Source organism: Erpetoichthys calabaricus, chromosome 4, assembly GCF_900747795.2.
Source record: "Erpetoichthys calabaricus chromosome 4, fErpCal1.3, whole genome shotgun sequence".
Lineage (NCBI taxonomy): Eukaryota > Metazoa > Chordata > Cladistia > Polypteriformes > Polypteridae > Erpetoichthys > Erpetoichthys calabaricus.
The window spans coordinates 205242716-205267918 of record NC_041397.2 but is presented as its reverse complement, the minus strand read 5'-3'; the positions used below and the strand labels follow the sequence as shown (position 1 = coordinate 205267918).

The window sequence follows — 25203 nt, the reverse complement described above, 5'->3', positions numbered from 1 at the left end:
GAAATGAAGGGGGGACATTATAATCGTATCCCCTGTGAATAGTAGTGGAGCTGACGTGGCGTGGCTAAATATTGCTGCATGTGTGACTGAAAGACATATCATCAGTAGTGAGGAAATTAACAGATTTTTGAAACTGAAGGGTATGTCCACACAAGAAGATTCTTTCCGATTCATTAGCCATCTTGTCATTCTGTAGAAGGAGAGTGTCTCAAAACCTGTTGCCATGGCAGTTGAGTTTAATAGAGGAAAAGATTTGTACTCGTTTTATTAATATCCTGATTTAACTGCTATTAACTAAGTTTACATATTTAAAAGAGCTTAAAAAAAGCTTAGCGAATCATCTCCAAAGAATAAACCAAGTGCTTGGCAATGTCCAGTTTATCTTATGCAAATTATTTGCAATCAGATTAAGTTATACTGCTATATTTTTCTTTGTGTCCCAATTCTATGTCACCTATAATGGGAGATTCAAAGAAAATGTTTAAGCACATACAGTATCTCACATTTACTTTTTTCATCTCAAATCACAATTGTGTGAGCGTTACACATATAGTAATTTTGATTTTACCCTCCCAATAAATCTGAAGGGATCTTTAAACTGTATGTATTTAATGCTAGAATCCCGGCTTCCCTTAAATCCCTTCACACCTCTCCATCAGCGTCTTTTGTTTTGTAAATGTGTTAATCAGCACAAGCAGCCTGCTGTACCATCCCCCGCTTTGGACACATGTACTTTTATTCAAGAATATAACCAAAGAAAAAAAAGCATTTGATTTACATATTGATGTGAAAGAGTTAAAAACCCAAGCTCAAATGTCAATCGACTGGGAGTTAATACATGTTCTTGAATGGTGCAGAGGTAAGAACCGCTGTCTTATAACCCTTTGGTTATATTCTTGAATAAAAGCGCATGTGTTTATTTGATATTTGGACTAAAGTCTTCACACATTATACACTTTACATCATTATTAGTATAACATGGAAAAAGTTTCTGCTTTAGATATGTGTTCAGCATTTCTTGCCTCGCATTTTCTTTCATCCTACAGTTACCAAGATCTTTGTAGACACGGAACGCACATGAAATGCATCTGTTCCAATTACTGATATACTGTATTATTTACCCTATACACCTCCAGGAACCTCACATGCAGATAAGGAGCCTTGGCTTGATCTGTGAGAAATGTTTGCCTGAGTTGAGCTCTGTCAAAACGGGGAATGGGACAGTAGGCTGCTTGCAGCTTGTGCTGATCGTCACGTTTATAAAACAAAAGATGCTGATGGAGAGGTGCGTAGGAATTTGTGGGCTGGGATTACAAATTTTTTCGTAGGCTTGGATGATTCTAGTGTTAATAGAGGTATGTATAACAGTGCTGATTATTCGAGTTTATGGGTGACAGAAGCATGAAGATCAATACTACTATAAATACTTGGAAATCTCTTTGTAGTTGGTTAATTTTATTTTTTATGTACATTTTTTTTTCTTTCTGTATGCAAGGCAAGCAGTCAATTAACACCTGGAAACCTCCATGAGAAACTTCAGTCTTTTATTCATGATGGTCACATAGCCCTTGCTGATCACCGCTTTCGTAATGCTGAACAAGCGTTTTCTCAGGCACTTGATATACTGGATTCAACCACATTAAAGGTAAACTTCTGATTTAGTGTTTTGGGTTTGTAATTCTTATGAAGTGTTTAGTTTTATTTAGGTGTTCCAAATTCTTGCTTTTTACTGCTATTACTGGAGAGAGCTAGTCAAAGAAAACTATTCATTCTGAAAAAATATTTCAGCTTAGTGCATATTTGAAAAATGTTGGGGTTTTAAAAAGATGCCTATCTGTTTTGTGATTTCTGCTGGTGACAAACATTTGTGAGAATTACAGTATTTATATCCCAAATCTGTTTATTATTTTATGCATTTACAGGGACACATTGCCCATTATGATTAACCTAAGGCAGGAACCAGCAGTGGATAGAACACCAGTCTGTTGTGGTGCACATTTGTACATACCTCCAAACTGGTTCAATGTAGACTCACTAATCCACCTAAAATAATAATCTTTAGAATATAAGGAAGAATGAGAGCAAACTTATGTTTACACCGGGATAATGTACATGCAGACAGTGACTAGGATTGTTTTCCATATTTATCTTTTGAGCTGTTTACAAAAGGAGCTTTTAAAATCAGTATTTTTACTTCATAGTTATTTAGAACAACTTAAGTCCCTCAGTTATTTTCTGGTCCTTAGTCACTGCTTTCCACTATATACTATCAATATCTAGTCCAATTTTATGTTGCAGCTTTTATGGTGGTTTAGTCAATCAGATGAGTTCAAGTACAGTAACTGTTCAGCACTTTTTAAGAATGTTTGTTTACAGTCCAGTTTTTCATTATTGAGTGGTGAATGGGGTGGGTGGCACCTGTTTTGATTCAATTTGTTTATGGCCTCTGTTTTCGGGTGTTATAGAGAATAAATGACCTGATGACTTTTTTTTTTTTTTATTATGGATTCTTTATTGTAGGTCTATGGAGAGTTCTAGCAATCCTTGTGAATGGAAAGCGGAACAGAGATTATTAATTAGCAAAGAAGTATACTATACATGCCGGTCATTTTATTAAGAATATCATTTCAACTGCTTGTTGATGCAAATATCTAATCAGCTAATCACATGGTGGCAACTCAATGCATTTAAGCATGTAGACATTCTCAAGGTGACCTGATGTTCATACCAAGCATCAGAAAGGAAAAGAAAGGTGATTTAAGTGACTTTGAATGTGGCATGGTTGTTGGCACCAGGCTAGTCTGAGTATTTCAGAAACTACCGATCTCCCGGGATTTTCACATATGGCCATCTTTAGGGTTTACAGAGGGGAAAATATCCAGTGAGTGGCAGCTTTCTGGGGTTGAAAATGTCATTTTGTTGCCAGAGATCAGAAGATAATGGCCAGACTGGTTTGAGCCGATAGAAAGACAACAGTAACTCGCTTAACCACTCGTTACAACCAAGGTATGCAGAAGAGCATCTCTGACACACAGCATGTTGAACCCTAAAGTTGATGGGCTGCAGCAGCCAGAGACCACACCGGGTACCACTCCAGTCAGCTAAAAACTCCTCATCGAGGCTGCAATTTGCACATGGTCACCAAAATTGGACAATAGAATATTGTAAAAACATTCCCTGGTCTGATAAGTCTCGATTTCTACTGTGACATTTGGATGGTAGGTACAGAATTTGGCGTTAATAACATGAAAGCTTGGACCTGTCCTGCCTTGTATCAACACTTCAAGCTGGTGGTGGTGGTGGGGAATATTTTCTTGGCACACTTTGGCAAACTTAGTACCAACTGAGCATCGTTTAAATGTCACAGCCTCCCTGAGTATTGTTGCTGACTGTGTCCATCCCTTTATGATCGCAGTACACCCATCTTCTAATGGCTACTTCGAGCACGGTAATGTGCCATGTCACAAACCTCGGATCATCTCCGACTTGTTTCTTGAACATGACAATGAGTTCACTGTAATCAAATGGCCTCCACAGTCGGCAGGGACCTCATATATAATGTCTTGCATAGAATTCACATTAAAACATGGTGTGTGGACGAAACTAGAAATGTGTGAACACGCACAAAAATTCAGATGCATAAAACTGCATAACAACAACAACATTATTTATATAGCACATTTTCATACAAATAATGCAGCTCAAAGTGCTTTACATGATGAAGAAAGAGAAAAAAGACAAAATAAATAAGAATTAAAATAAGGGAACACTAATTGACATAGAATAAAAGTAAGGTCCGATGGCCAGGGAGGACAGAAAAAACAAAAAAACTCTGGACGGCTGGAGAAAAAAATAAAATCTGCAAGGGTTCCAGGCTACAAAACCACCCAGCCCCCTCTAGGCATTCTACCTAACATAATGATCAGTCCTCACTGTATTCAGGGTTCTCATGAAAGAACTTGATGATGACGGTCATGTGGACTTCTGGCCTTTAATCCATAAATGTAGGGACATCACAGTGCTTTGATCAGGTGGTGGTGGCGCAGGTCGCCACCCAAGAAAACCGGAAAAAGAACAGAAGAGAAAGTAGGGGTTAGTACAGATTTTGATTATGAATACCTTGAGTAATAATAATTAATTGAGTATACAGAGCATCAGGATTAAACTAAAATGAAGCTACAGTACGAGAAAGCCATGTTAAAGTAAAGTGTTTTCAGAAGTTTTTTTAAAGTGCTTCACTGTATTAGCCTGGCGAATTCCTATTGGCAAGCTATTCCAGATTTTAGGTGCATAACAGCAGAAGGCCGCCTCACCACTTCTTTTAAGTTTAGCTCTTGAAATTCTAAGCAGACACTCATTTGAAGAACTAAGGTTACGATTTGGAGTATAAAGTGTAAAACATTCTGAAATATAAGATGAAGTGAGATTATTTAAGGCTTTGTAAACTATAAGCAGGATTTTAAAGTCGATTCTAAGTGACACAGGTAACCAATGTAGCGACATCACAACTGGAGAGATGTGCTCGGATTTTCTTTTCCTAGTTAAGATTCTAGCAGCTGCATTCTGCACTAGTTGCAATCGATTGATGTCTTTTTTTGGGTAGTCCTGAGAGGAGAGCGTTACAGTAATCTAGTCGACTGAAAACAAAAGCATGGATTCTCAGCATCTTGCAATGTTATAAGGGGTCTAACTATTGCTATACTTAAGTGGAAAAATGCTGTCCTAGTAATCTGATTAATATGTGATTTAAAATTCAGGTCAGAGTCAATAGTTACCCTTAAATTCTTTACCTCTATCTTGACTTTTAATCCTAATGCATCTAGTTTATTTCTAATAACCTCATTATATCCATTATTGCCAATCACTAAAATTTCTATTTTCTCTTTATTTAGTTTGAGAAAATTACTACTCATCCATTCAGAAACACAAGTAAGACATTGTCTCAGTGAATCAAGAGAGTCGGGGTCGTCAGGTGCTATTGATAAATACAGTTGTGCGTCATCAGCATAGCTGTGGTAGCTCACGTTATGCCCCGAGATAGTCTGACCTAACGGAAGCATGTAAATCGAAAAGAGCAGCGGACCCAGGATAGAACCTTGAGGAATACCATATAGGATATTATGGGTCTTTGAAGTATAATTATCACAACTTACAAAGAATTTTCTACCTGCCAGGTAGGGTTCAACCCAATTTAAGACACTGCCAGTGAGGCCCACCCATTGACTAAGGCGATTTCTAAGAATATTGTGATCAATGGTATCGAATGCAGCACTCAGATCTAAGAGGATGAGAACAGATAAATGGCCTCTGTCTGCATTTACCCGCAAATCATTTACTACTTTAATGAGTGCAGTTTCTGTACTGTGATTTGTTCTGAATAACTACAATAACTAAAATATCTACTACTTTGCCTGTTTAAATCCCAATCATCGTGAATTTTAACGCACATGCATGAGCCTACAGCCCCACCCCAACTCCTCCCAGAATTTCACCTATTTGAATATGCAAATCAATATGAATAGCCCCTTCCATTCAGTGTTTTGTTAAAAGACAATGGAAAAAACACTTAAGAAAAATTTCAGTGAATACGAAATGGAGGTCCGCCCATTGAATTGGAGGCATGGAAAACATACAACTTGGTGGCTTAAGCAGTGGTATAAGGAGCAAAAGGAAATGGATGGAGTGGCACAGCGTGGTGGAGGCACTCAAAAGTTCAAGTTCAGAAAGACACACAGTGCCCAAAATAAAATTGGTTAGATATCAACATCTATGTGATAAGGTGAGTCATAGCCCACTGTATTGAGTGTCAACAGCAGTGGAGGAAGTAATGGAATTCCAGGGGTCACACAGTTTAAGCAGCGAGCTGCTGCAGTTATTGATGAGACACTTACAACTGACATTTTACCACAGCTCGAGCCGGAGAGTGAGGTCAGTATAACATAGCTCCTGTTCAGTCAGTGGGTCAGCAAGTGTGTTGAGATGCCACATCTTCAGCGAATACCTGCTGTCACCATTGCAATTTTGACCAAAGGAGTAATATCAAATTTATTTAATTACCTTACTGAGGAGCCAGCCATCACACAACACCGTTTTCAAGTTTGTTCCTAACACTATTTTTCAGTATGAATGAATCATGATTTGAGCAGAGCCATCTCATATCAACATTAATAAGACGCATTTTAACATCACAGATAATTTGCACATTAATGGAGTTGGGAGTACTTTCTTTTTACATAAAAAAAATCCATTCTCTGAAGGTGCCTGTATAGTAACGTTCGTGCAGTCGACCGCTCTGATTACATTTGGAAAACCGGACTTTGCTATGAATTGCACTTTGATGTTTTCCTGTTCAACCACAGTGTAAGGAAATCTTGTATATCTGGATGACAAGTGGATAATACCAGCCCATACAGCTGGCATGGCACAACTCGGAGAAGACTGAGAAATACCCAATTGGTCAATCAGTTCATGCTGAAAAACTCCTGTGGTTAAAACAAGTACAAGCAGTCCCCGGGTTCCGTACAAGATTAGGGACTGTAGGTTTGTTCTTAAGTTGAATTTGTATGTAAGTCGGAACAGGTACATTATTTTAATAAATGCTATTGTTGACCGACTGTAACCAAGTGCTCTGCCAATGAATGATGGAGTTTCACCTCTCTCTGACCTTTTTATTATTTCTACTTCATTTTCCAAGGTGATGGTTTTTCTCTTCTTTACTGTATCACCAGCACTTGCGTCAGATTTGTGTTTCAGAGACATTGTTGAAGGGTGAAGACAAAAGGTTAAAATGAGCTCTTCTGCACAGCACTGTACATGCTATCACAGCAGGAAGGCACCCCTCGTCAGCACATCTGCTGTACTGACGAGACAACTTCCTGCTATGTACATAACAGTACAAGCAGGCTTGCTATTGAGAATGAATGGGGGCAGCAAGGGGCGGTTCACCACCTGCCCACCACACAGTCACCTCCACTTGCATACAGTATGCCGCCTGCAGCGTCAGCCCACTGAGAGCGAACAGGGTGCGGCCAAAGGCGGGTAGTGAATCGCCCTCCACCGCCCTCACTCAACAGGCAGCCACCCACAGCCCCATTCACCCTCAGTGGCCTCCGTTCAGCCACAACCGGGTCACTGCTTGCAGCATCACCAGCCACCCTCCGAGAACGAGCAAGGCAGCCGTTGAAGGGACACTGCAAGGCTGTGTGGTGGGCAGGCAGTGAAACTCCCCCATCTGCCCCATCCAGTCTTCCATCCAGTCAGGAGCAGTAGCTGCGGCGGCATGGTGGGTGGGCAGCAAATCGCCCCCCTCCGCCCCATCAAGCCTTCGTCCTGCACACTAGCGCTTGCCATACACCCACTGCCCCATTCATCAAGTGGAGCTGCCCGAGGGACACTACACTGCACAAGCAGCGAATCCGCCCCCATCCAGCCACCACTTGCAGCGTTCCCAAGCCGGAGATGATGGAGCGGCAGTTACTGAGGAGCCTGCGTTGCGTCCCCCAGACAGTTGAAGGAGCAGCTGCGGCCCCGTTCGTAAGTCGTATGTCGGATGTCTGTAACTCAGGGACTACCTGTAGAGCACATCAGAGTCTGCCTTTATAAAGCCAGCCCCAGTTAAGCAGTAGCTCCAAGAAGATAGCTCTTGGAAATCTAAATCAACTTAGAAGCCAATCATCATCATGGGACAAGAAATCAGTATGATCTCTCTTTCATTTGTGATGTCTTCTAACAATGCTACAGCAGCCTTGGTAGTTGGTATAGTTTGGCCATTCTGTGCATCATTATACTGTTACAGATTGATTACAATCAAGTGCCTTAAATTTAAAAATGATATACAATTAATTTCAGTGCATTTGATAAAGCCTGCATCATGGATCAAATCTAAAAATGAAAGGGAAACCAACATTCTATGCACCATTATATTGTTACAGCTTGATTACAGTCAAGTGCCTTAAGTTTATAATGATATTCAATTAATATCCATGTATTTGATAAAGCCTGCATCATGAATGCAAATCTTAAAAAAAGAAAGAAATAACACTGAAACAGTAGCACTGCTTTGACACGTTTACAAAACCTAGCAGAAATGTGTATACCCCTGATTTGAGGCTGCCGTGAAAATGTGCATAGCTTTATGCCAAACTTAGTTTTTATACATCTTGATATGAGCATGGAGAAGGGTGTACAGTAATCCCTCACCTATCGCGGGGGTTACGTTCCAGAGCCCCCTGCGATAGGTGAAAATCCGCGAAGTAGCGACCTATATTTATTTTATTATTTATACATATTTTAAGGCTTTATAAACCCTTCCCACACTCTTGTAAACCTTTCTCACTCTCTTGTTAACCTTTCCCACACTCTTATAAACACTTCCTATGCTCTTAAACACTTTCTACATTCTTAAATACCGCAGACCAACACTGCACACTGCACGCAGCGATCAGACGTCAATGTGTCTGCACTCGCTTTGTGAAGGGGGGCAGCTGAACTCACACTGAGCAGAAATGGACTTTGTGCTGCTTCTGCCAAAATGCCTGCTTATCGCTCTGCGCGTTCGGAAGGAGGAGGAGGAGTGTGTGTGTGGTTTTGTGTGGGCTGAACACACGTTCGCTCAAACCCCTCTCCCCGTAGGCGCAGTTCACATTGTCAAGTGGGTGGGGAGCTGAATGAACGCTAAGGAGAAGTGGACCTCGTGCTGGCTTTGTGCTGCTTGTCGCTCTGCCTGTCAGTAATTTAAAAGCCTGTACATCACCAATTTTCCTGTCTCACTGTCTTGTCTTGCGTGAAGTTAAAATGTTTTATAATAGTGAGATGTTACTCATATCCTTAGCCCGACATACACATATCATATGTGTTAACAAAGTGTGTTTTATAAGTTTACATGTGTTTAAAGCATGTGGGATGGGTATTTTAAGGCTTAAACTATAAAAATGTTTATTTATATGGTCTTTCTATATCGCGGATTTTCTCCTGTTGCTGATGGGTCTGGAACATAACTTCCGCGATAGGTGGGCAATCACTTGTATTTAAAAACCTGCGAAGTCGTGAATCCGCGAAAAGTGAACCGTGAAGTAGCGAGGGATTACTGTACGCACCATTTATACATGAGGCCCCTAATCTCAAACCGATTGAGCACCTTTGGGATGGGGTGGAATGGAAGATTCGCATCATGGATCTGCAGGAACTGCTTGATGCTGTTTTGTCAATAGGGACCAGAATCCCTGAAGGTGGTTTCCAGAACTTTGATGAATCTATGCCACAAAAAATTATGGCGGTTTCAAAGGCACAAAGGGGTCCAACCCAGTACCTCTAAGTTGCACCTAATAAAGTGGCTGGTGAGTGTACATTACATGCTTGAGAACTGAATAACAAAAGTTCCAGTGTATTCTAGATATCTTAAGGCTTGAGATACTGTAATTATGCTGCCCGAGTTTGCTATAACAAAACCTGTGTAGGAGTAATTGCTATAAGCAGGTTGTTTGTTACAATTAAGAAAGAATAGCTGGTGGTTTGCAATATCCTTTCCATATAAAAATATTTATGCATATCACTTTTCTGTAAGTTACATTTTTGTATTAATGAAAACAATATTAAGCAAAATCTTGCACTTTACTGTTGCAGGATGTGAATTTTTCTCCAGTTGATCATATTGTACTGATATATGGATATGCAACAGCTTTGAGAGAAGTTGGGCAACCTGAGGTAATCAATTTTTTTTTTAAAATTAATATATATAGGATCACAACTCTAGTGTTATGTAGAGAACTGAGTAAAAATCAAATAGTATTTGTAGTGCATGTATGAAAGTTTTTATGGAAGTCCTAATTAAAAAGCAATAAAGGATAAATAACTAAATTTATAGTGCTGTATATCTTTCATGTTTGAATAAAATACTAGACTGCTCATTCACTATTGGTATAATACTTTTATGAATTCTTAATTGATAAAATATCTCTAATTTCTTTTCTGGGTAATTGTTTTAGAAAAGTTGAAAAATTAAAGTTATGCTTAGAAGCATATGAAAACATTTATTGAAAAGTCCTCAGTGCCTTTGTTAACTTGGTTTGTGTAATCAGTTGATACCATATCGCATCTATTAAATCACTAACTGGCCCTCTCCACCATAAATAATGGATTGTTTACCTAGTGCTTAAATCTAAATGCAGAAATCTCATCTAAGAGAAATGAATTCAATAGAAGGTAGTTGCCTTCCAATGTACTTATACTGTCACTACGGACACACTCACTCGAGTGAAATTATTCTTGACACGCCCATTTCGAGGTGTTTGTCTTGTACTATTAAAATGTATTGTATTAGGCATTCCAGCAGATGGTGTGTACAACTGACACTGTACTTTCTAGTACTTGTACCTCATAAGTACCGTTTCAATGACGCACCACTGTCTAACACTCTAGAGACTTCCTTATCTTCAGCACAAATAATGTTCAATGTCCTAGATATATCTCTGGCCTAAATATTACTTTTGGTCTCCAAGAAAATAAATATATATATATATATAATATATATATATATATATTCAACATACAAAGGCTCAACATCCTTGGCTATAGGCCATTTGTCAACCAATGAATGTCTTACTTTGACGCTCTGTTCATTATTGGACAGAGCTCTTTGTCCTGAGCCCGATAAACCTCGCAGTTAGGATCATATTGAACTTCCTTACAGCTCAAGGTGCTCCTAAATATTTATCTTATTACTTCAATCACTCTACATATGAAGACAAAGGTATAGAAACTTAAAAGCAACATGGTACTTATTAAAGAACAACGCCACCAGTAGGGAGAACCATAAAAGAAAATGTGGGTAGCAAAGTCTGTAAAGTTATATATTCTTTAGAAAAAGCTTACAAAAAGTTAAAGATGTCAAAGATGAATGTCCCAGGGTGGCGTTGATTTAGCAATTTATATTTGTGAAATGCTTTAGCCGACAATCGAATAAAAATGGTCGCACGTGTCTAGCCCTCTTCTGATGTTGCTCTGTCTTCGCTATTTCTTCTTCTTATATTTCCATTCAGGCGAGACATATTTATCATAAGGTTTCACATGACATATCTTCCTTTCCCAGGCTGTAAACCAATTCAGTAATTCTAAGTACTAAGAATTTCCTTCTGTTTGCAAGTTATAAAGTAATCGATACTGCTTGAAGCAATGCCTTGATTTCTGCTCCTTTTAAACAGATGTTACTATGATTGATACTCATACAATTCAGAATAAAGCAGGATGCTTTGATTTCCTGCCTTCTTAAGTGTTAAATTTAGCCTATCCATTTGAGCAAAATATTTTGTTTTAACTCTTTTAGGGCAGATGTTGACTTTTGTCAACAGGAGGGGTTGAGGTCGGTAATCAACTGTAAACCATGACAAAATCTGCTGTCATGTTTTTATTTGGCTCTTTTTGCTAGAAGGAAGGTTAGCTTGGTTGATTTGACCAAGATTCCCTGTGCTCGCATGATTGGTTAAGAGCAAACAACAATAAAAAGGACATTGACATCTGGCATGAGATCGAAGCGAAAATACTTGGTGGACGATGTTTTACATATTATCACTGAATTGGACTCTTAACTTGTTGAACAAAAGTGAGGTACCTGAATCAGCTGGTTATTCCCCGTGCTGAACACGTTTGTGTAGCTGATGCACCTAAGGCATTGTTCGCCTGTGTTGACCGTCCCTTACAATGACGAGAGTTACAAATCAGATTGCATGGACTGCGACCATGGCTGCCACTGCCGCCTCTACCTCCCTCCACAGAAAGACAACCTGGCATCCAGCATGCCAGATATTCCTGTCACCCATGAGTGGCTTGAGCCTAAGAGGTGGCAAACTGGCAACAGACATTTTATGTTAATTTACATGTTAAGCCATTGTTTGTGTGCTTTTTCAGTTTAACTGTGTTTTTTGGAAAAAATTTGTTTGGCCCTCAAAGAATTAAAGTGATACAATTTGTTAACTACAGTCCTAGTAAGGCTGTTTTGTTTGTGTGTTTGTAAAATCTATGACACTACAAGTAATTAGGATGATGTGTCAATCCATTTCAAATCACAGTGTCACACAGCCTCACACCACCTGATTTAATACCTCTAATTTAAAAGACAGGCTGTATTTCAGAGTAGTATGAATCATTGAGCTGAAAGAAAAAAAATCCTTGCCCCCTTTTCTTTTACACAAAGCATACTTTTTAAGTAATTTTTGCCATTTTTGTAATGTTTTTGACATACCCTTTCAATGAGACTATGCTATTTTTCTCACTCTAATTAGAACTATTATAGAACATTGGTTACCCACAGAGATTCAGAAGGTAGGATGGGGTTGTTTTAAATGAGTAAAGTTTAATTCATACTTTTTTAATCTTTATGGCGTTGGATCATTGGAGGCTTTTTTCATCAACTCTGCAACCCAGTATATGCAGTACAGATGTTAATATAATTTCTATTATGATATTTAAGCCTCTCATATATTGTGAGTGTATATTTATTGCTGAAATATAGTTTTATTTACTTGCAATATATATTTTATAAGAATATTAAATGAAGTAAAGAAAATGTAGCAAAATAAACCATAACAAGTATTAACACGAAATGAAGAAAAAACAAATAGTACAGAAACCCTTTACTTTAAACTAACAAGAACAAACACTAAATGATGAAAACTGCATCTAAACTGCATCAAATGATGAAAAATGTAAATAAATTGGTAACTGTACTGTGAAAAGACAAACACTAAATGAAGATAAAACCAAAAAAAGCACAGAAATAAAAGGGTAACAGCACTGTGCAATTGTCTCCAGCATGGGGCGTTCTTTATTAATGCAGCACAGACTCGTACATACCCCTTTAGTAACCATGGCGAATTAATCAGATGAGAATAATATGGTACAAAAAATGATACATGTATTTAACTTGCTTTAAAACGTACTTTCCCCAAAATATATATCTAGGCTGGAGAGAAGCCAATGAAACATTCAGTTGTCATTCAGTTCTTCAATGGAGAATGCTGACAGCTATTCAAGTCTGGTCTGGCAGGGTTGGGGGCAACATTGGTTGGCTTCTGGCTTCGTGATGGATCCTTACCTTATTCACTTATGGCTTCTGCAGGTAATGGCCCTTGGTCACTCTGTCCTTGTATTGATTCAGCAAACAGCATGAAAAAAGTATGCTTCATGTATTATAGTGTTAAAAGTGGGATAGAAGGCAGCTTGCTGCCTGTGCTGATTGACACATTTGCAAAACAATGATGCTGATGAAGAGGTGCAAAGGAAATGAAGGTGGCCCGGCATTACTACTTTTTTTCGTTGGCTTCCGGTTATTCTAGTGTTAAGGAGCCTGACTGTGTTATCTGCTGTTTGTGTCAGGCATCTCCATGTGAGCTTATTAATGGCTTTGAAATAAAACTCACAGATTACAGTGGCACACTTTAAAACCTATTACTTAAGGGTATATGATATTGTCAAAAAATTGTATCGCAATATTCCTGGGACTTTGACGATAACAATAATTAGACAATTTTTTACATCCTTTAATAATTTGTTTCTAAAAGTCTTACTGATCTAGCTTGGGCTTGATAATAGGATATTAATTGTAACTTACTAATGAGATTAATGGAAACTATGGTTAAGGAAAACGGGTCTTATTTATTTGCTTAAAACTAAAGTAAAATACAGTAATCCTTCCTCGATCACGGGGGTTGCCTTCCAGAACCCCCCGCGAAAGGTGAAAATCTGCGAAGTAGAAACCATATGTTTATATGGTTATTTTTATATTGTCATGCTTGGGTCACAGATTTGCACAGAAACACAGGAGGTTGTAGAGAGACAGGAACTTTATTCAAACACTACAAACAAACATTTGTCTCTTTTTCAAAAGTTTAAACTGTCCTCCATAACAAGACAGAGATGATGGTTCCGTCTCACAATTAAAAGAATGCAAACATATCTTCCTCTTCAAAGGAGTGCGCGTCAGGAGCAGAGAATGTCAGAAAGAGAGAGAAAAAGCAAACAATCAAATCAATAGGGCTGTTTGGCTTTTAAGTATGCGAAGCACCGCCGCACAAAGCAGTTGCAAGAAAGGCAGCAGCTCACACCCCCTCTGTCAGGAGCAGAGAATGTCAGAGAGAAAATCAATACGTGCCCTTCAAGCTTTTAAGTATGCGAAGCACTGTGCGGGAAGACTGTCGCTTCACAAAGCAGCTGCACAGAAGGAAGCAACATGAAGGTAATCATATCGCTTGATAAAGCAGCCATATGTAAGCCCAGCAAAGAAGAGAGCAATGTGAAGGTAATCTTTCAGCGTTTTTTGAGGAGCGGCCATATCCTTTAGGGGTGCGAAGAGCCCCCGTGCTCACAAGATATTTGAGGAGTTTTATTTAATACGTAATATGCGCTCTGGTTGGGTAGCTTCTCAGCCATCTGCCAATAGCGTCCCTTGTATGAAATCAACTGGGCAAACCAACTGAGGAAGCATGTACCAGAAATTAAAAGACCCATTGTCCGCAGAAATCCGCGAACCAGCAAAAAATCCGCGATATATATTTAAATATGCTTACATATAAAATCCGCGATGGAGTGAAGCCGCGAAAGGCGAAGCGCGATATAGCGAGGGATTACTGTATATGTATATGTAGATATGTGTATATGTAGATATGTGTATATATGTATATATGTTTATGTATATATATATATATATATATATATGTTTACATAACCTCTTTAACACACTACTTTCTCCGCTGCGAAGCGCGGGTATTTTGCTAGTTCTTTTATAAAACAGCGGAGAGGCTGTGTGAACTCAGCTTCACAAAAAACAGATCCTTAACAAATTGTTATTGGTATATTTTCCTTCAATTTAAAAAGGTTTTCTTTTAAATATACTTACATATAAAATCCGCGATAGAGTGAAGCCGCGAAAGTCGAAGCGCGATATAGCGAGGGATTACTGTAACATAAACATTAAAATCGTCAGTCAAAGAGATCAAACCGTGCAAGTATGAGTAAACCATTTCAAAGTGACCTACAGGATTTACACAAAAATTGCATTAAGACCAACAAAACTATTATAATGAGAGCATTTTAAACAGACATTTACCCTTAATATAAACATGTTATGAATACAAAAGGAATGAAATACTAAGTATAATTGAAATACAAGGTATGAACATTACAGTCTGGATAAACATAAACTGCTCTGCTGTAAGGTGAATTGTGCAGCATACAAGCAAGAGCAAAAGTCTAACTGTACTATAGTGTAAAACTCCAAAGTCCTGTCAAATACTGCACAGGAAAAAAGAACTACAGCATTTGTAAACAAGTTGTGTCCTATATTACACAAAGATACAAAAAAAACCCAAACCTGTAACATTTTTTAACAAATTACTATGTTCAAGTTCTGTCCAATATTGCACAAAGATATCAGAAAAAAAATAAAACAATTGTAAAATTTTACTGAGTTAACTTCTTCAAGTTGTGTGACAAACACCAGTTCGTTTACAGCATTTGACTTCAGGGCTGTATGGGTGAATGTTACATTTTCTCTGGTGCTGGAGGCTCCCTCAGAAGGGCTGGTTGAAGCAAGGATGCATGTGTACTATTTTTTTTTTTTTTTTTTTTTTTTTTTTTTTTGTGCAAGTTTCCCCAATTTGGGGAAATGTAAATCCACTTGAGTGGTAGAAATCACAATAAATACATCACTGTCCACCACGGGTATCAAGTACTGTATCTCTTGATGTTTTTCAATTGTAGTGTGCAGAGACTCGCCTTCTCTCAATTCCTTTCTTTTATTTTAATAGCTTCTCCAACTTCTGCAGCCATAGGGGCAGATGGAGCTGGAGTAAGAGGCGGGGATCTAGGTGATGCGTTTTAAATAATGAAAGACGTAAATGAAAAATGTGCTTTGGAATTGAGGAACCCCAACCAAGAGAGCTTGCCAAATAAAACGCATCCAATAGGCAAATACTTCTTACGGAAATAAAAATAATTTGTTTGAAGGAATTGGGTGATTTAGATACTAGGTCAGTTTCACTTCACATATTGTGAAACAAGTTAGTTGTCCTGCTTTCTTTAATGGCAAATGATTTCCGACATAGGTTGCAGATTAGTCTTTTAAGCAACATCGCTATTTTCAAAGCCGATCCACTTCCATGCGAGGTGAGAATGATCCCTGTTTTGTAATTAAATTGATTTAAATTAAATAATGTAGATTGCGAGGCTATGTGCTTTTGTATCAACAGCCCTTTTCTTGATTATTGGTTTTTATTTGATTATTAAGTTTTGAATCTTTAGTGTAATTCAGAATTTCAATTTTGGAAGTGTTATACACAACATAGCATTCAATTGAAGGATTATTAGCATCTTTAAGAATTGAAGAATCAATACAAAATTAAAAAAAAAAAAACTTAAGGTATGTACATCACTGTGCCTCATTATTGATGTATGTGGTGAGTGTGGCTCTTGATGTGAGTAAGAAAGGACTATACAGCATAGAAAGGAGTACATCATGGAAGTATATAGCTCAGTTAAACAGTGCAATTGTGAAATTGTTGTATTGGTTAATGTAATGTTAATGGAAGAAAAGTATTTATACCAAAGTAGGACACAGTAATCCTGCACATTAATTAGGATGCAAATGAATAAGTGCTTATAATAAGATTGCCCTAAAATCCAACCATACCTTAAGCCCTTTTTAATGGTTGGAGTTTGCTCTATTTCTTCAGAATCTTGAAGACTCTGGATTTACTAGCCCTACCAACTGCAGGTCACACTTACCCATTCAGGTCCAGTTAAGTTAATGTAGCGTATACAGCTGTGTGATGTGGAGGGAGAGGAAGAGTACTATAGGAAGAACAAGTAAGAAAATAAAGTGAATGTATTCTTAACCCACATTTTTTAGGATAAACATGTTCTCTGAAGGAAATTTAATTCCTTCAATTATTATATTCCTAGCAATTATTATAGTTACACATTAATTTCTCTTCCCCTGCATTTTTTTAAATGTAAAAAATTTTTTTTTTTTGAAGGAACTGGCTGAGGCTGAAATTCAGTTTAACAAAATAAAGACTAAGTTTCCCAAAGAACGCCGTCTACAGTGCATTGCCTACTATGGCATTGGTATGGTGTACTTCACACAGAACAGGTCTGTGTATGTTGTGCTTTTTTAATACTTTTTTCTTGCATAGATTTAATGTGTTATATTCATATACTGTATAATAATAATAACCAGTATGCTAGATTTTACTCTTCAATACACTCCAGCCATCGCAATTTATTGGATTGCAAAGAAACTAAGTGCCCAGAAATACTTGCCACTTCTTGTTTCAATGTCTGTGTTTATTCTAATATTATATAGTGTTTCCATAAGCAAATTAACACTTCTCAGAAAACTAGCTTTGTAGATAATTTTCTTCGGTGACCCAAGTCTTTTTAAGAGTACTATACATTTACCAGCTTTCGATTATACTGATTGTCTTTGATCATGATACATTAAAGTTAACCTTTATTTTCTATATTCTCCTCCCATTTGCTGACTAGATTTTCTGATGCATTGGATCAATTTCAGAAGTCTCTGATAATGATAAATTTGCAGATTGTTCCAGGAAAACTGACGTGGCCCACAACAACAGTTGTTGTTGATGAAACTCAGAATGATTATTTAAAGGTAATGTTGTATATTTATTTATTTTTATTTTATTTTGTTTGTTTTTGATCCCCAAACTATCATATACAATCTTGGTAAATCTCTAGACCTGTGGTTCTCAAGTTCAGTCCAGGGCACCTCTTTGTTAAAAACATTTCACAATCGGCATATAATTTTTGCCTTTAATCGATGTCCTTTTTAATTGTCTGACCTTTTTAAATCTATTATTTTGCATTCAGTAAGTTGCAATAGTATGAGACTGACATTATCTATCTATCTGTTTCTCTCTCTATCTCTACCTACCTACCTACACTTCTGCGGTATCCTTACATAATAGCTGTGGATGTGCCAAAAACAAGACAACCAGTTGCTCCAATCATCAGTCCAACTCTATGGCAAAAATGTGCATAGACGTTTGTGCTCCTCTGTATTGTTATATAGATGTTTAAATATAGTGACCTAAATTATTGGTAAAAATGGTACAATTCCTTAAGCCTGTTTTTTACAGATACAATAATTTTAAGTTCAATTTTACCTGGCTTTTTTGTGTATATAAGCAGCATGCTTTAACTTTTTTAAATCATTCTTGCCGTGTTTTCCTATAAATATACTTGTACTTGGTTAAGCCAGTCACATTTTGACATCATAAAGCACACACCTGCTCTCTGCTTTATTGTTAATCAAAATCAGGAATGCAGCATTGCTCCTAGTTGCAAAACAAAATAATGTTGTGGCACTGTGAATTAATCGTTACATTCAGGATATATTACACTGCAAGGAAATTGCATGGTAAGGTTCTAGAAAAAAGCAGCCCATATCTCAAAATACATTTTTAGAATAAAAATATAAGTGAAGAGGAAAGCAATTTTTCCAATTGAACAAATCAGAATACCCAGCTCTTTAAGCTCAAAGTTGGTGAACTTGAGGGGGCTAGTACACATTGAAGTAAAGAACTGGCAAACCTCACATAAATGTCCTTTAGAAAGATAGTGTCCTCCTCCAAAATGGCATGGTAGAAGAGTCCCAATTCAAAGAGGTAGAAAAAAGTGGATCTTGGTTAGATAAATGCACTCTGTCCAGGGGCACCAGTCCTTGAGGTTTCAGGTTTCTATGTTTCTATGTTGGAAAAAATGACTTAAATAAAGGTGGGCTAGAATTTGTAATCCAAATTTGAAGAATTCCCAAGATGTGGTAGAAAAAAAAAAACAAGGTCTCACATCTCTGAAGTTCTAGCTGTGCCATACACCAATCCAGATAAAACCAAGTAGATTAGAATGCTTAATGTGTGGTTCAAATCAACAGTACTGGGCCATGGTTTTGGAATTTCTTCTGAACAAATGGGACATGTTCTTCTGTTCTTTGATTAACAGTAATTGATACCCTTTCATTAACAGTAATTGATACAAGACAATCTTGTATTTAATTTTACGCTGTTAGTCTGAATTGTTAAGATTGATTGAAATATGTGTGTGTGTATTTGTTTTCTCTGAGATTACAGTAAATTATTTACTTTTTTACATTTGAAGGATGAATCGCACTGTGCTAAATATTTTATACTTGTCAGGTACTGTAATTTTCAGTTCTTACTGCAAATGAGTGGATTTTTTTATTTTGAAAAGTTTTTCTTAACACATCTGAAAGCTGAACCATTGACCAGCTCGGCGACCAATTTCGGCACATTGGTCTGTTTGGTCTATAAAGTAGGTGTGAATGGCTTGTTGATCCTGTGATCAGTATATACTTAGGGACACCCATTTTTGATCACATGAGAGTTTTTACACACACACACACACACACACACACATACACACACACACACACACACACACACACACACACACACCCCTTTCCAAAAAAGAACACTCATGAATTTTGAACAAATTAATGTGTATGTGCCAGGTTTGTATGGTGAAAATGTCAAGTATGCTGATTATTTTACGAGTTGAGAGCATAGGGCAAACCCCCCTCCACATGTTATTTCATGCACTTGGAAGAAAATAGTCATACATTTTGCCTTGCTGTAGTGGAAGTGCAACCTTAGTACCATCCATCCATCCATCCTCTTCCACTTATCCGAGGTCAGGTCACGGAGGCAGCACCTTGAGCAGAGATACCCAGACTTCCCTCTACCCAGCCACTTCTTCTAGCTCTTCCGGGAGAATTCCGAGGCTTTCCCAGGCCAGCCGGGAGACACAGTCCCTCCAGTGTGTCCTGGGTCTTCCCCGGGGCCTCCACCCGGTTAGACGTGCCCGGAACACCTCACCAGGGAGGCGTCCAGGAGGCATCCTGATCAGATGCCCGAGCCACCTCATCTGACTCCTCTCGATGCGGAGGAGCAGCGGCTCTACTCTGAGCCCCTCCCGGATGACTGAGCTTCTCACCCTGTCTTTAAGGGAAAGCCCAGACACCCTGCGGAGGAAACTCATTTCAGCCGCTTGTATTCGCGATCTCGTTCTTTCAGTCACTACCCATAGCTAATGACCATAGGTGAGGGTAGGAACATAGATTGAATGGTAAATTGAGAGCTTTGCCTTACGGCTCAGCTCCTTTTTCACCACAACAGACCGATGCAGAGCCCGCATCACTGCGGACGCTGCACCGATCCGCCTGTCAATCTTACGCTCCATTCTTCCCTCACTCGTGAACAAGACCGCGAGATATTTGAACTCCTCCACTTGAGGTAGGACCTCGCTCCCAACCCTGAGAGGGCACTCCACCCTTTTCCAGCTGAGGACCATGGTCTCCGATTTGGAGGTGCTGATTCCCATCCCAGCCACTTCACACTCAGCTGCGAACCGATCCAGAGAGAGCTGAAGATCACGGCCTGATGAAGCAAACAGGACAACATCATCTGTAAAAAGCAGTGACCCAATCCTGAGTCCACCAAACCGGACCCCCTCAACACCCTGGCTGCGCCTAGAAATTCTGTCCATAAAAGTTATGAACAGAATCGGTGACAAAGGGCAGCCCTGGCGGAGTCCAACTCTCTCTGGAAACTGGTTCGACTTACTGCCGGCAATGCGGACCAAGCTCTGACACCGGTTGTACAGGGACCGAACAGCCCTTATCAGGGGGTCCAGTACCCCATACTCCCGGAGCACCCCCCACAGGATTCCCAGAGGGATATGGTCGAACGTCTTTTCCAAGTCCACAAAACACATGTAGACTGGTTGGGCGAACTCCCATGCACCCTCCAGGACTCTGCTAAGGGTGTAGAGCTGGTCCACTGTTCTGCGACCAGGAATAAAAACCACACTGTTCCTCCTGAATCCGAGGTTTGACTATCTGATGGACCCTCCTCTCCAGAACCCCTGAATAGACTTTTCCAGGGAGGCTGAGGAGTGTGATCCCTCTGTAGTTGGAACACACCCTCCGGTCCCCCTTCTTAAAGAGGGGAACCACCACCACCCCGGTCTGCCAATCCAGAGGCACTGTCCCTGATGTCCATGCGATGTTGCAGAGATGTGTCAATCAAGACAGCCCTACAACATCCAGAGCCTTGAGGAACTCAGGGCGTATGTCATCCACCCCGGGGCCCTGCCACCATGGAGTTTTTTTTTTTTTTTTTTTTAAACTGTATAGTATTTTTTAATTTGTGTGTTCTGCCTCTGAAAGCTTGATACAGTAGTTTAGATTATAATTTTAATTTAGGGTATGGTAGTAGGCTGTTTATCTTATTTAAATAAATAACAAAAATACTGATGGCAAACACACCATCTTTTTCCTTAGAGGTGTGTTAAAGTACTGTATGCAGCTGAATTTAAATTTAAATGAATTTTTTTTTATTTCAATGTACAGTACAACTTTTTATTTATGTAGTACAGATATGCTTACTACCAACAGTAGCCTATAGATTATGTAGACATATGAGGGGGACCCAAAATTTCCGGAATTGTAAAAATAATAAACAAGTAAACATTATTATAAAGCAGTTACAGTTTTGTCACCTTCAAAATACTCTCCTTGAGTTGCAATACAGATGTCTCAGCACTTCACCCTTTCCTGTTAATATTTCCTGTACTCATCTTTTGTTATTGTGTCTAGTGCCTCCAGTGTTTTTCGTTTTTTTTTTTCTGCATTTCTAACACAGTAGCACAGCTTCTTAACTGCACTTCCAGTTTTAATATTAGAAACAAAAAGGAAGTCATAGTTAGCGAGATCTGGTGAATACAATGGTTTCAAAGCAACAACCACGTTTTTGATCAAAAAACTCTTTTGACTGGTAATGTGGTGTATTCATGTGCACTGTCATGGTGCAACATGCAGTTTTGCTTGCTGTAATTTTCCAGGCTTTTTTCCTTGATGCTTTTCCACAATCCCTTCAACAGTTCAGTGTTTTAAGTTCCTCATTAAACGTGTGTCCACAGGAAACAAGCTCCTTATCAACAAGTTAAGTCAGTGTTAAAAAATTTGATCATTTTCTCTTGAAAATCTACGTAAAATCTAGTGGGTTGGAGAAAATGATCGGCAAACTCACTTTCGCAATTATAGAATAAATGCCAGAAATAAGCTCTTAACTATGCCACTTGTAGTTACATGATACCTACCTACCTAATTTACACCCTATACCTGTGCTGTTGACCTATTCTGGGAATATTTGGACAAACTGTGGTAAAGTGAGGTCCGCAGCTGATTGACCTCTCCTTTTAAATAAATAATCAGCTCACTTGTGTCTTGATAGAAGGGGGTGTGGTAGCATGACGAGAGAGGTTTCCTGGCGCATTGCGAGAGTAGATGGCCCTACACTAAGTACACAGGTGTAGGATCGTCCGTGACCCTAATTGGTGCCAGGAGCTGCTAAGTGCAAGTGTGAGGAGGGGAAGGATCCAAAAGAAAAGACAGAATGGAGGTAACTGAGAGAAGAAGGCAGGAGGTGAAAAGAACCGGTGCGAGCAAGCGAAATAGAGCAGGCTCGCAGGAGTGAAGGCAGGCAGCTGGGAGGAAAGCCCCAGTTAAAGAGTGTGTGGCCAACACTCGGGGATCATTTGGAAGTGGTTGCTCCAGCTGAGCTGTTACAAGGAGGTGAGTGACTGGGAGTTTGCGTGGCCCCCCACCACAGAAGACTGGGAAGGTAGCAGGGGTTGAGGAGGCTTGGGAGGAGAGCCCCAGCATGAGCACCATGGCCTTTGGGGACCCAAGTGTCGGTCCGGCGAGGGAGCCTGTTTGTAGCCATGGGACGGCAGGCAACCAGACCTATAGAAAGTCATCTGTACCTGTCAATAAAGCAAATCCTCTGCTGCAAGGCCTGTACAGGATAAGCATAGGAGCCGTAAATGTTAAAAGTAGGCAGCACCAGGCTTTTTAGAAAGGAGTGTTCGTTCCAGTGGATTTTAACCTTGTTTTAAAGATTTGTTTTGATTTTTAGCCTCCATGTTATGCACCTGTTTTAATTGAATTATTTATTTATTGAATATTATTATGCACTGCACTTTTGAGCACTTATTTTGGATTGTTTTTAATAAAAGCACTAAACACTTTTGCACCTTCCCCTTGCTTCATGTGGTGTCCTCATTTCTACAGCTCATCCCGGTCATGACTGTTGACAGTGCCAGGTCCAAGAGGCTCCAAAATGAGAAGAGGGAGCATGGATCCGTACGTGCACAGTCACACGAACATGCAATATATTCGCTTGCTTTGACATCGAAATGTGTCCAAACTGTAGAAATTACATTTGGGTTTAAAACAATATCTATCTTCATTGAAAATCCTTTTTATTATTCTTGCCTAAAGACATAATGGGGAAGCATCCTTCCCTAAGTAAGTCATGCCCAAAACACTGTAATTAAGAACAGAACAGTCTAGTCATTGCTCAGAGGGGTATTATCCAATGATGTTGTGTTTTTTAGTTTTGCAAAGCTTACATGACACAGACACACAGACTGGTCCAACTAGGTAGCACCAGTGGCACAATTTGGCTGTTTAGTGTCCTCGTGCTTATGTATTATTTTTACCCCTCTTCATTTTTGAATTTAGCATTTTAATTGTTACTGTTTGATTATGTTTTACCAGTGCTTGGTTGTCTAATAAATTGTTAAACATTTGCTGCCCAAAAAAAAAAAAAACAAATCTGTTGCTTTAGATTTATACAAATAAAGAAATGTGTCATTGCAGTGAACCATCTACTAGCACAAGCCTACTGGATTCCTACAATAAAATGCAAATATGAAAATTAGTCTTAAAACATTTAGATGCACATACAAACAAGATCCCTGCTTAATAGTTATTTGTAAGACTTGCTGTGTCTTAAGACTATTGAAATCTAAGTAGTCAATGTAGACCTCCGCGTTAAAAGTTTGAAGTGCACCATCTTGGAATGTATTTTGTAATGCATGTAGTAATAAAATGCTTTGCATTTTTCATCCCAAGAGATGGTGCATCACAAACATTAGTAGTAATCAAAAGCATTACTACAAAGGTTTATGAGGTGCCATTTATTGGAAAGACAAATGCAATACATCTTTATTACTGAAATGTTTGTGATGCATCTACTGGAATAACAGACACATAACAACTGAACAGACACACAGACATTTTTCCTTTTATTTATTTTTTGTATATTGTATTTGTCACACTGTATTAATCCCAGAGGGGAAATTGTGTTTTCGCATGTCCTTTGAGTAGATAATAGCTTTGTTTGCTAAGTCACAGATGTATGTGTAATTCATGTAATTTTACTGGACAGTTCATTTTGTTACCAGCTTGAATGTGTTAGTCTTTTGCTGGTGAAAAAGTTCATTCTACTGTAAGCAATCAATAGTTCTTTATTGAGCAGTCAATATTTCTGCAAGGCCAGATAGATAGATACATACTTTATTAATCCCAAGGGGAAATTCACATACTCCAGCAGCAACATACTTATACAAAAAAACAATATTAAATTAAAGAGTAATAAAAATGTAGGTAAAAACAGACAGTACTTTGAATAATGTTAACGTTTACCCCCCAGGTGGAATTGAAGAGTCGCATAGTTTGGGGGCGGAATGATCTCCTCATTCTGTCAGTGGAGCAGTCTGTCGCTGAAGCTGCTCCTCTGTCTGGAGATGATACTGTTCAGTGGATGCAGTGGATTCTCCATGATTGACAGGAGTCTGTTCAGCGCCCGTCGCTCTGCCACGGATGTCAAACTGTCCAGCTCCATGTCTACAATAGAGCCTGCCTTCCTCACCAGTTTATCCAGGTGTGAGGTGTCCTCCTTCTTTATGCTGCCTCCCCAGCACATCACTGCGTAAAAGAGGGCATTCGCCACAACCGTCTGATAGAACATCTGCAGCATCTTATTGCAGATGTTGAAGGACACCAGTCTTCTAAGGAAGTATAGCCAGCTCTGTCCTCTCTTGCACAGAGAATCAGTATTGGCAGTCCAGTCCAATTTATCATCCAGCTGCACTCCCATGTATTTATAGGTCTGTACCCTCTGCACACAGTCATCTCTGATGATCACGGGGTCCAGGAGGGGCCTGGGCCTCCTAAAATCCACCACCAGCTCCTTTGTTTTGCTGGTGTTCAGGTGTAGGTGGTTTGAGTTGCACCATTTAACAAAGTCCTTGATGAGGTTCCTATAC

At 39.0% G+C, this 25203-nt stretch overlaps 1 protein-coding gene across 1 annotated transcript in view; it reads left to right on the top strand.

Moving 5' to 3' along the window:
• ttc3 (tetratricopeptide repeat domain 3) overlaps positions 1–25203 on the top strand; it is a 199310-nt gene that overhangs the window by 92810 nt on the left and 81297 nt on the right. Inside the window, exons 18-21 of the mRNA XM_028800224.2 lie at positions 1496–1645; positions 9622–9702; positions 17025–17140; positions 17536–17662. Of these exons, the coding sequence (XP_028656057.1) occupies positions 1496–1645; positions 9622–9702; positions 17025–17140; positions 17536–17662 (474 nt within the window). The remainder of the gene's footprint in view (positions 1–1495; positions 1646–9621; positions 9703–17024; positions 17141–17535; positions 17663–25203) is intronic.